General features: G+C 39.5%; 1 protein-coding gene across 2 annotated transcripts in view; it reads left to right on the top strand.

Moving 5' to 3' along the window:
* ATG5 (autophagy related 5) overlaps nucleotides 1-15,211 on the top strand; it is a 195,267-nt gene that overhangs the window by 26,717 nt on the left and 153,339 nt on the right. For both annotated transcript variants that reach the window (XM_040428821.1, XM_040428822.1), the window contains exon 3: nucleotides 10,853-10,980. In XM_040428821.1, coding sequence (XP_040284755.1) covers nucleotides 10,853-10,980 — 128 coding nt within the window. The remainder of the gene's footprint in view (nucleotides 1-10,852; nucleotides 10,981-15,211) is intronic.

Genomic DNA, 15,211 nt, shown 5'->3' with positions numbered 1-15,211 from the left:
CAAAAAAGGTAATAAAAGTGATCAAAAAAGTCGCATGTACGCCAAAATAGTACCAATCAAACCGTCATCTCATCCCGCAAAAAATGAGACCCTACTCAAGATAATCGCCCAAAAACTGAAAAAACTATGGCTCTTAGACTATGGAAACACTAAAACATGATTTTTTTTTGTTTCAAAAATAAAATCATTGTGTAAAACTTACATAAATAAAAAAAAAGTATACATATTAGGTATCGCCGCGTCCGTATCGACCGGCTCTATAAAAATATCACATGACCTAACCCCTCAGATGACCACCGTAAAAAAATAAAAATAAAAACAGTGTAAAAAAAGCCATTTTTTGCCATCTTACGTCACAAAAAGTGTAATAGCAAGCGATCAAAAAGTCATATGCACCCCAAAATAGTGCCAATCAAACCGTCATCTCATCCCGCAAAAAATGAGACCCTACTCAAGATAATCGCCCAAAAACTGAAAAAACTATGGCTCTTAGACTATGGAGACACTAAAACATTTTTTTGGTTTTAAAAATGAAGTTATTGTATAAAACTTACATAAATAAAAAAAAGTATACATATTAGGTATCGCCGCGTCCGTGACAACCTGCTCTATAAAATTACCCCATGATCTAACCTGTCAGATGAATGTTGTAAATAACAAAAAAAAAAACGTGCCAAAAAAGCTATTTCTTGTTACCTTGCTGCACAAAAAGTGTAATATAGAGCAACCAAAAATCATATGTACCCTAAACTAGTACCAACAAAACTGCCACCCTATCCCGTAGTTTCTAAAATGGAGTCACTTTTTTGGAGTTTCTACTCTAGGGGTGCATCAGGGGGGCTTCAAATGGGACATGGTGTCAAAAAAACCAGTCCAGCAAAATCTGCCTTCCAAAAACCGTATGGCATTCCTTTCCTTCTGCGCCCTGCCGTGTGCCCGTACAGCTGTTTACGACCACATATGGGGTGTTTCTGTAAACTACAGAATCAGGGCCATAAATACTGAGTTTTGTTTGGCTGTTAACCCTTGCTTTGTAACTGGAAAAAAAATATTAAAATGGAAAATCTGCCAAAAATTTGAAATTTTGAAATTGTGTCTCTATTTTCCATTAAATCTTGTGCAACACCTAAAGGGTTAACAACGTTTGTAAAATCAGTTTTGAATACCTTGAGGGGTGTAGTTTCTTAGATGGGGTCACTTTTATGGAGTTTCTACTCTAGGGGTGCATCAGGGGGGCTTCAAATGGGACATGGTGTAAAAAAAAACAGTCCAGCAAAATCAGCCTTCCAAAAAACCAAACGGCGCACCTTTCACTCTACGCCCTACTGTGTGCCCGTACAGTAGTTTACGGCCACATATGGTGTGTTTCTGTAAACAGCAGAGTCAGGGCAATAAAGATACAGTCTTGTTTGGCTGTTAACCCTTGCTTTGTTAGTGGAAAAAAATGGGTTAAAATGGAAAATTAGGCAAAAAAATGAAATTCTCAAATTTCATCCCCATTTGCCAATAACTCTTGTGCAACACCTAAAGGGTTAACGACGTATGTAAAATCAGTTTTGAATACCTTGAGGGGTGTAGTTTCTTAAATGGGGTCACTTTTAGGGAGTTTCTCCTCTAGGGGTGCATCAGGGGGCTTCAAATGGGACATGGTGTCAAAAAAACAGTCCATAAAAATCAGCCTTCCAAAAACCATACGGCGCACCTTTCCCTCTACGCCCCGCTGTGTGGCCGTACAGTAGTTTACGGCCACATATTGGGTGTTTCTGTAAACGGCAGAGTCAGGGCAATAAAGATACAATCTTGTTTGGCTGTTAACCCTTGCTTTGTTAGTGGAAAAAATGGGTTAAAATGAAAAATTAGACAAAAAAATTAAATTCTCAAATTTCCTCCCCATTTGCCAATAACTCTTGTGCAACACCTAAAGGGTTAATAATGTATGCAAAATCAGTTTTGAATACCTTGAGGGGTGTAGTTTCTTAGATGGGGTCATTTTTGGGTGGTTTCTATTATGTAAGCCTCGCAAATCGACTTCAGACCTGAACTGGTCCCTAAAAATTTAGTTTTTGTAAATTTCTGAAAAATTTCAAGATTTGCTTCTAAACTTCTAAGCCTTATAACATCCCCAAAAAATAAAATATCATTCCCAAAACAATTCACACATGAAGTAGACATATGGGGAATGTAAAGTCATCACAATTTTTTGGGGTATTACTATGTATTACAGAAGTAGAGAAACTGAAACTTTGAAATTTGCTAATTTTTCCAAATTTTTGGTAAATTAGGTATTTTTTTGTGCAAAAAAAATAATTTTTTTGACTTCATTTTACCAGTGTCATGAAGTACAATATGTGACGAAAAAACAATCTCAGAATGGCCTGGATAAGTCAAAGCGTTTTAAAGTTATTAGCACTTAAAGTGACACTGGTCAGATTTCCAAAAAATGGCCTGGTCCTTAAGGTGAAAATGAGCCCGGTCCTTAAGGGGTTAAATGCTGAGAAATTGAAATTTTGAAAATTGCGAATATTTCCAAATTTTGGGTCAATTTTAGATTTTTGATAAATGTGAAATATATCTACTCAAATTTACCACTGTCATGAAGTACAAAGTGTCACGAGAAAACATTCTCATAATAGCTTGGATAAGTAAAAGATTTGCAAAAAATGGCTCGGTCGTTAAGGTGAAAACTGGCCTGGGAGTAGAAGGGGTTAAAGGGGTTGTCCAGTTTGTAAACATATTTGCAGATAGCTCCTCTATTTCTTGCATGACAATTTGTCACACCATAACCTCCCTTTGCTGCTCAGGAAAAGGCTGTGTAAATATGGGCACTCATGGAAAAGGCTGTGTAAATATGGGCACTCATCGGCTGCTGGTGACAGTGACATGGTTCACCCACATCACAGCCATCTATGCAGCCCCTGGACGGATTCTTTTCAGCGCATGTGCAGAAGAGCATCCGGCCATTATAAAGAGATAAATAATGCTCATATCAGTTTGGTATTAGAAAGGTCTCTGATAGATTTTGGCTACTCTGAAGATTTTTAGCTCTATACATGAACACCTGTAAAAGTGAGCTTTGAAGCTGGAAAGTTTTGTAGTGTTCTCGCTGCCGCCATGATTACTGCATACAGGACTTTGAAGGGGAAACTACTGAACAGGAATATAGCTAGACTCGCATTTCCCACAGATTTCTTCTCAATTAGTATCTAAAAAAAAAAATCAGATATCATGTAGTACTTGACAGTCTCTTTCTTTCAAAGCTAGAACCATCACATGGATCCAGAGATCTCCCAATTCATTGCTCCAATTGTGCTGCTAGATTTATATCAAGCTGGCAGCAGAAGACGAGTGTCCTTTCTGATGCAGTTCAGGGAGTGTACCTTTTCTGCTGCAGCTCTCTCCCTATCACAGCTCAGAAGGCAGCTGAATGATGAAACTGAGCCTGTGCGGCCATCTCAGTGAGTCGGACAAAGAATTAAGAAAAAACAAAGAGCATGTGGCGCTATACAGAATAACTCAGTGGCTATACTAAGTTTTTAATTGCAAGCAATTATAGAAGTATTCAGATCCAGGTGCTGGTTTAAAAACTGTGGAATATTTTTCGTGGGACAACTCCTATAACCCCTTAAGGACCCTGCAATTTTTACCTTAAGGACCGGGCCATTTTTTGCAAATCTGACGTGTCAGATAACTTTAAAACACTTTTACTTATCCAAGCCATTCTGAGACTGTTTTCTCGTCACATATTGTACTTCATGACAGTGGTAAATTTGAGCCAAAATATTTCATTTTTATTTATAAAAAAAATAGCAAATTTACCAAAAATTTTGAAAAATTTGCAATTTTCTAAATTCCTATTTCTCTGCTTTTAAAACAAATAGTGATACCTCCTAAAATAGTTATTACTTTACATTTCCCATATGTCTACTTTATGTTTGGATCATTTTGTAAATTACATTTTCTTTTTTTGGGACGTTAGAAGGCTTAGAAGTAAATCTTGAAATTTTTCAGAAAATTTATAAAACCCACTTTTTAAGGACTAGTTCAGGTCTGAAGTCACTTTGTGAGGCTTACATAATAGAAACCACCCATTTTAGAAACTACACCCCTCAAGGTATTCAAAACAGATTTTACAAACTTTGTTAACCCTTTAGGTGTTTTCCGCAAGAATTAAAGGAAAATCAAGATGAAACAAAACCCAATATTAATTGCCCTCATTCTGTAGTTTACAGAAATGCCCCATATGAGGTCGTAAACTGCTGTACGGGCACACTTCAGGGCACAGAAGGAAAGGAACCCCATATGGTTTTGGAAGGCAGATTTCACTGGAATAATTTTAATTTGCCATATCACATTTGAACACCCCCTGATGCACCCCATTTTGGGATAAGGTGGCAGTTTTGTTGGTACTATTTTAGGGTACATACAGTTGCAAGAAAAAGTATGTGAACCCTTTGGAATGATATGGATTTCTGCACAAATTGGTCATAAAATGTGATCTGATCTTCAATTAAGTCACAACATTAGACAATCACAGTCTGCTTAACCACCTCAGCCCCCAGTGCTTAAACACCCTGAAAGACCAGGCCACTTTTTACACTTCTGACCTACACTACTTTCACCGTTTATTGCTCGGTCATGCAACTTACCACCCAAATGAATTTTACCTCCTTTTCTTCTCACTAATAGAGCTTTCATTTGGTGGTATTTCATTGCTGCTGACATTTTTACTTTTTTTGTTATTAATCGAAATTTAACGATTTTTTTGCAAAAAAATGACATTTTTCACTTTCAGTTGTAAAATTTTGCAAAAAAATGACATCCATATATAAATTTTGCTCTAAATTTATTGTTCTACATGTCTTTGATAAAAAAAAAAATGTTTGGGTAAAAAAAAAAATGGTTTGGGTAAAAGTTATAGCGTTTACAAGCTATGGTACAAAAATGTGAATTTCCGCTTTTTGAAGCAGCTCTGACTTTCTGAGCACCTGTCATGTTTCCTCAGGTTCTACAATGCCCAGACAGTACAAACACCCCACAAATGACCCCATTTCGGAAAGTACACACCCTAAGGTATTCGCTGATGGGCATAGTGAGTTCATAGAACTTTTTATTTTTTGTCACAAGTTAGCGGAAAATGATGATTTTTTATTTTATTTTTTTTCTTCTTACAAAGTCTCATATTCCACTAATATGTGACAAAAAATAAAAAGTTCTATGAACTCACTATGCCCATCACGAAATACCTTGGGGTCTCTTCTTTCCAAAATGGGGTCACTTGTGGGGTAGTTATACTGCCCTGGCATTCTAGGGGCCCAAATGTGTGGTAAGGAGTTTGAAATCAAATTCTGTAAAAAATGACCTGTGAAATCTGAAAGGTGCTCTTTGGAATATGGGCCCCTTTGCCCACCTAGGCTGCAAAAAAGTGTCACACATCTGGTATCTCCGTACTCAGGAGAAGGTGGGGAATGTGTTTTGGGGTGTCATTTTACATATACCCATGCTGGGTGAGAGAAATATCTTGGCAAAAGACAACTTTTCCCATTTTTTTATACAAAGTTGGCATTTGACCAAGATATTTATCTCACCCAGCATGGGTATATGTAAAAAGACACCCCAAAACACATTCCCCACCTTCTCCTGAGTACGGAGATACCAGATGTGTGACACTTTTTTGCAGCCTAGGTGGGCAAAGGGGCCCACATTCCAAAGAGCACCTTTCGGATTTCACAGGTCATTTTTTACAGAATTTGATTTCAAACTCCTTACCACACATTTGGGCCCCTAGAATGCCAGGGCAGTATAACTACCCCACAAGTGACCCCATTTTGGAAAGAAGAGACCCCAAGGTATTCGCTGATGGGCATAGTGAGTTCCTAGAATTTTTTATTTTTTGTCACAAGTTAGTGGAAAATGCTGATTTTTTTATTTTTTTTTTCCCATACAAAGTCTCATATTCCACTAACTTGTGACAAAAAATAAAAACTTCCATGAACTCACTATGCCCATCAGCGAATACCTTGGGGTCTCTTCTTTCCAAAATGGGGTCACTTGTGGGGTAGTTATACTGCCCTGGCATTCTAGGGGCCCAAATGTGTGGTAAGGAGTTTGAAATCAAATTCTGTAAAAAATGACGAGTGAAATCCGAAAGGTGCTCTTTGGAATATGGGCCCCTTTGCCCACCTAGGCTGCAAAAAAGTGTCACACATCTGGTATCTCCGTATTCAGTAGAAGTTGGGGAATGTGTTTTGAGGTGTCATTTTACATATACCCATGCTGGGTGAGATAAATATCTTGGTCAAATGCCAACTTTGTATAAAAAAAATGGGAAAAGTTGTCTTTTGCCAAGATATTTCTCTCACCCAGCATGGGTATATGTAAAATGACACCCCAAAACACATTCCCCAACTTCTCCTGAGTACGGCGATACCAGATGTGTGACACTTTTTTGCAGCCTAGATGCGCAAAGGGGCCCAAATTCCTTTTAGGAGGGCATTTTTAGACATTTGGATACCAGACTTCTTCTCACGCTTTGGGGCCCCTAGAATGCCAGGGCAGTATAAATACCCCACATGTGACCCCATTTTGGAAAGAAGACACCCCAAGGTATTCAATGAGGGGCATGGCGAGTTCATAAAAAATATTTTTTTTTGGCACAAGTTAGCGGAAATTGATATTTTTTATTTTTTTCTCACAAAGTCTCCCGTTCCGCTAACTTGGGACAAAAATTTCAATCTTTCATGGACTCAATATGCCCCTCACGGAATACCTGGGGGTGTCTTCTTTCCGAAATGGGGTCACATGTGGGGTATTTATACTGCCCTGGCATTCTAGGGGCCCTAAAGCGTGAGAAGAAGTCTTGAATATAAATGTCTAAAAAATTTTACGCATTTGGTTTCCGTGAGGGGTATGGTGAGTTCATGTGAGATTTTATTTTTTGACACAAGTTAGTGGAATATGAGACTTTGTAAGAAAAAAAATAAAAAATTCCGCTAACTTGGGCCAAAAAAATGTCTGAATGGAGCCTTACAGAGGGTGATCAATGACAGGGGGTTAATCAATGACAGGGGGGTGATCAGGGAGTCTATATGGGGTGATCACCACAGTCATGGATCACTCCCCTGTAAGGCTTCATTCAGACGTCCGTATGCGTTTTGCGGATCCGATCCATCTATCAGTGGATCCGTAAAAATCATGCGGACATCTGAATGGAGCTTTACAGGGGGTTGATCAATGACAGGGGGGTAATCAATGACAGGGGGGTGATCAGGGAGTCTATATGGGGTGATAACCACAGTCATTGATCATGCCCCTGTAAGGCTTCATTCAGACGTCCGGATGCGTTTTGCGGATCCGATCCATCTATCAGTGCATCCGTAAAAATCATGCGGACATCTGAATGGAGCTTTACAGGGGGTTGATCAATGACAGGGGTGTAATCAATGACAGGGGGGTGATCAGGGTGTCTATATGGGGTGATCAGGGGCTAATAAGGGGTTAATAAGTGACGGGGGGGGGGTGTAGTGTAGTGTAGTGGTGCTTGGTGGGACTTTACTGAGCTACCTGTGTCCTCTGGTGGTCGATCCAAACAAAGGGGACCACCAGAGGACCAGGTAGCAGGTATATTAGACGCTGTTATCAAAACAGCGTCTAATATACCTGTTAGGGGTTAAAAAAAACACATCTCAAGCCTGCCAGCGAACGATCGCCGCTGGCAGGCTGGAGATCAACTCTCTTACCTTCCGTTCCTGTGAGCGCGCGCGCCTGTGTGCGCGCGTTCACAGGAAATCCCGGCTCACGCGAGATGACGCGTATATGCGTCGCTGAGCACAGGGCTGCCACCTCCGGAACGCGAATCTGCGTACAGCGGTCCGGAGGTGGTTAAACTAATAACACACAAAGAATTAAATTTTACCATGTTTTTATTGAACACACCATGTAAACATTCACAGTGCAGGTGGAATAAGTATGTGAACCCCTAGACTAATGACATCTCCAAGAGCTAATTGGAGTGAGGTGTCAGTCAACTGGAGTCCAATCAATTAGATGAGATTGGAGGTGTTGGTTACAACTGCCCTGCCCTATAAAAAAATACACACCAGTTCTGGGTTTGCTTTTCACAAGAAGCATTGCCTGATGTGATTGATGCCTCGCACAAAAGAGCTCTCAGAAGACCTATGATTAAGAATTGTTGACTTGCATAAAGCTGGAAAGGGTTATAAAAGTATCTCCAAAAGCCTTGTTGTTCATCAGTCCACGGTAAGACAAATTGTCTATAAATGGAGAAAGTTCAGCACTGCTGCTACTCTCCCTAGGAGTGGCCGTCCTGTAAAGATGACTGCAAGAGCACAGCGCAGACTGCTCAATGAGGTGAAGAAGAATCCTAGAGTGTCAGCTAAAGACTTACAAAAGTCTCTGGCATATGCTAACATCCCTGTTAGCGAATCTACGATACGTAAAACACTAAACAAGAATGGATTTCATGGGAGGATACCACAGAGGAAGCCACTGCTGTCCAAAAATAACATTGCTGCACGTTTACAGTTTCCACAAGAGCACCTGGATGTTCCACAGCAGTACTGGCAAAATATTCTGTGGACAGATTAAACCAAAGTTGAATTGTTTGGAAGAAACACACAAAACTATGTGTGGAGAAAAAGAGGCACAGCACACCAACATCAAAACCTCATCCCAACTGTGAAGTATGGTGGTGGGGGCATCATGGTTTGGGGCTGCTTTGCTGCGTCAGGGGCTGAACGGATTGCTATCATCAAAGGAAAAATGTATTCCCAAGTTTATCAAGACATTTTTCATGAGAACTTAAGGTCATCTGTTCACCAGCTGAAGCTCAACAGAAGATGGGTGTTGCAGCAGGACAACGACCCAAAGCATAGAAGTAAATCAACAACAGAATGGCTTAAACAGAAGAAAATACGCCTTCTGGAGTGGCCCAGTCAGAGTCCTTACCTCAACCCAATTGAGATGCTGTGGCATGACATCAAGAAAGCGATTCACACCAGACATACCAAGAATATTGCTGAACTGAAACAGTTCTGTAAAAAGGAATGGTCAATAATTACTCCTGACCGTTGTGCACGTCTGATCTGCAACTACAGGAAATGTTTGGTTGAAGTTATTGCTGCCAAAGGAGGTTCAACCAGTTATTAAATCCAAGGGTTCACATACTTTTTCCACCTGCACTGTGAATGTTTACATGGTGTGTTCAATAAAAACATGGTAACATTTAATTCTTTGTGTGTTATTAGTTTAAGCAGACTGTGATTGTCTATTGTTGTGACTTAGATGAAGATCAGATCACATTTTATGACCAATTTGTGCAGAAATCCATATCATTCCAAAGGGTTCACATACTTTTTCTTGCAACTGTATGGTTTTTGGCTACTCTATATTACACTTTTTGTGAGACGAGGTAACAAAAAATAGCTGTTTTGGCACCGTTTTTATTTTTTGTTATTTACAATGTTCATTCGACAGGTTAGATCATGTGGTATTTTTATAGAGCAGGTTGTTACGGACGCGACAATACCAAATATGACTACTTTTTTGGGTGGTTTGTTTCAGTTTTACATAATAAAGCATTTTTGAAAAAAATATTTTTTTTTGTGTCTCCATATTCTGAAAGCCATATTTTATTTTTATTTTTTGGGCGACTTTAGGGGCAAATTTTTTTGCTGGATGAGATGATGGTTTAATTGGTATGATTTTGGGGTGTGTATGACTTTTTGATCGCTTGCTATTATACTTTTTGTGATGTGAGGTGACAAAAAATGGCTTTTTTGACACAGTTTTTATTTTATTTTTTTACAGTGTTCATCTGAGTGGTTAGTTCATGTGATATTTTTATAGAGCAGGTCCTTACGGAAGTGGCAATACCTAATATGTGTACTTTTTTTTATTTTATTTAAGTTTTACACAATATAATTTTTGAACCAAAAATAAATCATGTTTTAGTGTCTCCATAGTCTGAGAGCCATAGTTTTTTTTTATTTTTTGGCCGATTGTCTTAGGTAGATTTTTGCGGGTTGAGATGACGGTTTGATTTGGCACTATTTTGGGGTGCATATGACTTTTTGAATGCTTGCTAATATACTTTTTGTGATGTAAGGTGACAAAAAAAATGGCTTTTTAGCACAGTTTTTATTAATTTTTTTGGACGGTGTTCACCTGAAGGGTTAGGTCATGTGATAATTTTATAGAGCCGTTCGATACGGACGTGGCGATACATAATATATGTCTACTTTTCTTTTTTTTCGCAATTTTTAAATACTTTATTTTGGGAAAAGGACCCTTTTTTTTTTTTTACTTGAAACTTTAAATTATTTTGTAAAACTTTTTATTTTTTGAACTTCTTTTTCACTTTCTTTTTTTGTCCCACTCTGGGACTTCAACTTTTGGGGGTCTGATCCCCTTTACAATGCATCACAATACTTCTGTATTGTGATGCATTGGCTGTAAGTGTATTACACACTGTAATACACTTACAGCCTGCTTGCCTGTGAGATCCAGGAAGGCATCGGACTGCCATCGGGTCCCCGTCACAGCAGCGCGGGGTCCCGATGGGTGCTCCCTCCCTCTACAGACATTGCTTGTCATGTCCCCCAGCGCTGTACATGTACGGCGAAGGTCCTTATGGGATTAAGGTCTGCTAAGATGTTCTTTACTGTAAAAATAGCACTGCATGCAGCATTGTTTTTCTCATCAAGATAAAAGATTCTGTGTGGATTTGGGTCCTTGGACACAGAAATGAGCCTCACATTTACAAGAAGGAACTTTTTAAAACAAGTATTGAATGTTCTTTATATCATAATTCTAATAAAAAATACTTTCTTTACAGCTGCTCCTGCCTCGTGTGAGCTACCTGACCCTGGTAACTGATAAAGTGAAAAAACACTTTCAGAAAGTTATGAGGACAGAAGACATAAGTGAGATTTGGTTTGAATTTGAAGACATTCCTCTGAAATGGTGAGTTGCACAAAGGCACAACTTAAATTTGGTGCCAATTGCATTGGAAATCTTACTTTCTTTGTTTAGTTTTTTGCTTCCTGATCTGCAGTAACTACAAATTTTCCTTAAAGAGAACCTGTCACCTCCAAATGCAATGCAATCTGCAGGCAGCATGTTATAGAGCAGGAGGAGCTGACCACACTAATATATAATTTTATGGGAAAAGATTCAGTAAAACTTTCTCTTTTTTTTAAATTTTTTTAATTTTTTTTATTTTTACTTCAGTTGTACCCAGGGGAGGTGTTATCAGTGATTGATAGCATTCTCTGTGTAAGTGTATATACAGAGATAGCTGTCGTTCACTGATGGTTGTACACAGGGGAGGTGTTATCAGTAATTGATAGCATTCTCTGTGTAAGTGTGTATACATATATAGCTATCAGTCATTGATAGTTGTACATGGGGAAGGTGTTATCAGTGATGGCATTCTCTGGGTAAGGGCTCATTCAGACGGCCGTATGCTGTCCGCAAAAATACTGATAGCTATCCGGTTTTTTTGCGGATCCGCAAAAAAAATGAAACATGTCCTATACTTGTCCGTGAAAATCAGGACATGGCCCCATTGAAGTCTATGGGTCCGCAAAAATACTGAATGCTATCCGTTTTTTTGCGGATCCGCAAAAAAACGGATAGCATTCAGTATTTTTGCGGACAGCATACGGCCGTCTGAATGAGCCCTAAGTGTGTATAGAGACATAGCTTTCAGTCGCTGATAGCTATACATGAGAAAGGTATTATCAGTAATTGATGGCATTCTCTGTGTAAGTGTGTATACATAGATAGTTGTTAGTCACTGATAGATGTACACGGAGAGGTGTTATCAGTGATTGATAGCATTCTCTATGTAAGGCCTCTTGCACACGAACGTTTTTTAGCGTTTACGTTCCATTTTTTGCGTTCCGTATATGGACCATATACGGAACCATTCATTTCAATGGATCCGCAAGAAAACGGAAGGTACTTCGTATGCCTTCTGTTTCCGTATTTCCGTTTTTCCGTTCCGTTAAAAGATAGAACATGTCCTATTATTCGCATAATGGACAAGGATAGTACTGTTCTATCAGGTGCCAGCTGTTCTGTTCCGCAAAAAACGGAATGGACACAGACGCCATTTGTATTTTTTGCACAAGCCCTAAGTGTGTATACATAAATAGCTGTCAGTCACTGATAACTATACATTGGAGAGGTGTTATCAGTGATTGATAGTATTGTCTGTGTAAATGTCTGTACAAACATAGCTGTCAGTCATTGAAAACACTTCCTCCATGTAGAACTGAAGTCAGAAAAATCATGAATTTAAATGTATAAATGACAGGTTTTACTGATTTAGTTTCCCCCATCAGCTCCTCCTGCTCTGTGACATGCTGCCTGCAGATTGCATTGTATTTTGTGGTGAGAGGTCCTCTTTAAAATGTATAAGGAAGTGCTGTTCATACTCAGTGGAGACCATCATCCTTGTCATTCGAGGGTAATTAGGGTGCCTTCACAAGGTTCTTCATCATGCTGCTTAATGTACAGCACCTCACTGGCTTAGGCCTTTTTCACACAAACGTGTGTGTCCCGTGACCATGCTGCGAACCGCAAATTGGGGTCCACTATGCACGGGCACCGACAATAGGCTAGCTGCATGCCGATTGCGACCCCATTCACTTGAATGGGTTCCGCGATTCCTCCGTTCCGCAAAAAGATAGAACAAGTTCCATCTTTTTGCGCAACGGAAGCACGGAACGGAAGCACTCCGTAGTGCTTCCGTAGGGTTCCGTCCCATGCTACCGTTCCGTTCCGCACCGCATCTCCGGATTTGCGGAGCCAAAAGTCTGCTTCAATGCACACGGCCGGTGCCCCGTGTATTACGGACCTGCTATATGCGGACAGCAATGCGGCCACGGGGTACACAAGGTCGTGTGAAAGAGGCCTTACTCTGAGGAACATCAGGGATAAAAAAAAAGGGAAATGTAGAAGATTTATATGTCAGGTGCTGCTTTTGTTTGACTTTCTGTCACCCTTTGTGGGGTTGCAGAGGTTATCAGCTTATCACTAGTAGACAGAGAATTAAAGTGGTTGTCCAAGATTAGGGAAACATGGCTGCTTTTTTTTTTTTCTTCCAAAAACAGGGCTGGAGATTTTTCTGCAAAATATCAGCCACATTTTTCTAACCCTGGACAACCCCTTTAATGGCATAATGACAAGTTCATTTTATGGCCTTAGATAAAGCTGCCTATAAGTAAAATGATAGTCTAATGCAGGCATGCTCAACCTGCGGCCCTCCAGCTGTTGTGAAACTACAACTCCCATAATGCCCTGCTGTAGGCTGATAGCTGTAGGCTGTTCGGGCATGCTGGGAGTTGTAGTTTTGCAACAGCTGGAGGGCCGCAGGTTGAGCATGCCTGGTCTAATGCAATGTCCTCCAACCTGTGGCTCTCCAGTGTTTGCAAAACTACAACTTGATTGCTGGTACGGCTTGTGGAAAACTGACGTAATGTTTATGGGGGCTTCCAAAATGTCCCCTTGTGGCTGATTGCAGTGGAAAGAAGGGTCAAGACATATTGGATTTCAGCAGGCCTGAGAAGAAATATTAAACTTTGTTCCAATACTCTAATAAACAAATATCTAATAGACATTAGCCCCAAAGACTGCAACAAAGATTATTCCTCTTAATGACCTTCAAGATACTTGCCCAATTACTAAGCCTGCCATAAAAGGGCATTTCGCAAAGCTCTGCCCAAAAGTCTGCTCAGCATTGACTATTTTCTTTATTTGTATCTTGTGATTGATAGCTTGCCGTCATTCTGCGTTTTCACTCTAGATATGACTTTACTGTGAAAGTTAATTTACTGCAGAACATATTGCCTAACCGTCAAAGTGTTACATCTAGGTTTTAGTCAGAAAACCTGATCAGGAGTTTCAGAAATTATTTTTCTGCTTTCACTATCCCGTGTGCAATCTTTTTCTTTTCTACGTTGCGTTTGTACGCCCTGATTTTCTGTGCAAGGTTTCACTGTGATACAATGTAATGCACCGTAATTGTTTAATCACTATAAATCCAGTGTTGTAAATAGGAAGTGCAGATGAATAAAGATTGGGCTCCACATGGAGATATTAAAGGGTCACTGACGTTGCAAAAAACTTTTCATAAGTCAAAGAGACGTATTAAAACTAGATTGGTAGGTGTTTGAGGGGAGAGAATTGCGCTCTCTCTCCTCGTTGAAGAGGACTGACTCGAGACAGGCCCATAGACTTCTAGCCAGCGTGTCTCATGCAGTGAAGAGAGAGAGTGCGATATGCGTGCACTTCTCTCCCCTCTTTCTCGCTGAGACCCCCACTGATTTAAACTTTTCATATGTCTCTGACATACCAAAAGTTTTTTGAAAAGTTAGAGACCCTTTAAACTTAAGGGTCCATTAGTGAGATGGAGGAGAAAGTGTCCCTTTTAGCCCCTGTCTGTCTGGCATACTGTATGTCAGTAGTCAACCAATAAATACCTCAGCCTTCTCATTATAAACGTATAGGGTCTAGTGTCTGAATAACCATGTAATCCTAGAAAGAATAACTAATAACCCATACACAATACTACCATACTAATATAAAATATATCAAAATTTATTGAGACAAAAATAATGTATGCAAATAATACATACAAAAAAATAAAGAAGGTGAAAAAAAAGGGGGGGACGACAAAGATGTCAAAGTCCCTCTATACCACTGAAGATCGGAAGCACTGCAGGTGGAAATGCTCCACTAATCCTAAATATAAACGATCACTAAGGACAATCACACCTATATCGAATAAATTAGATAGACATAATAACCCAGTTAGTACAAAAATATTAATGCACAATGGCAATCAAAGCGGCAGGGTTAACTATAACCACCAATATAAATGATAATATAATGCAAAGTATAACATATTAGATATAGTCGCATAATGTGCACATGGTAGATCCAAAACAAGTCCCCCAAAAATATAACATCCACAATGGATATCCACATAGAATATACAGTATGGATGCTAATATATAAACAAATAATCGTGCTAGAAAGGGAATGTCACCAAGTAATGTCTCTGCAATACAGAATCGCATATATGGGCAAAGTGTCATTGTATACAAAAATCATCTGCACGTATTACCCATGTCCGGAAGAGGTCTGGTCCACCTGACAGATACTGAATACCTCGACACGCGTTTCG

This window comes from Bufo bufo, chromosome 4, assembly GCF_905171765.1.
Source record: "Bufo bufo chromosome 4, aBufBuf1.1, whole genome shotgun sequence".
Taxonomy (NCBI): domain Eukaryota; kingdom Metazoa; phylum Chordata; class Amphibia; order Anura; family Bufonidae; genus Bufo; species Bufo bufo.
The sequence above is the reverse complement of the archived record's forward strand: the minus strand, read 5'-3'. Positions and strand labels throughout refer to the sequence as shown.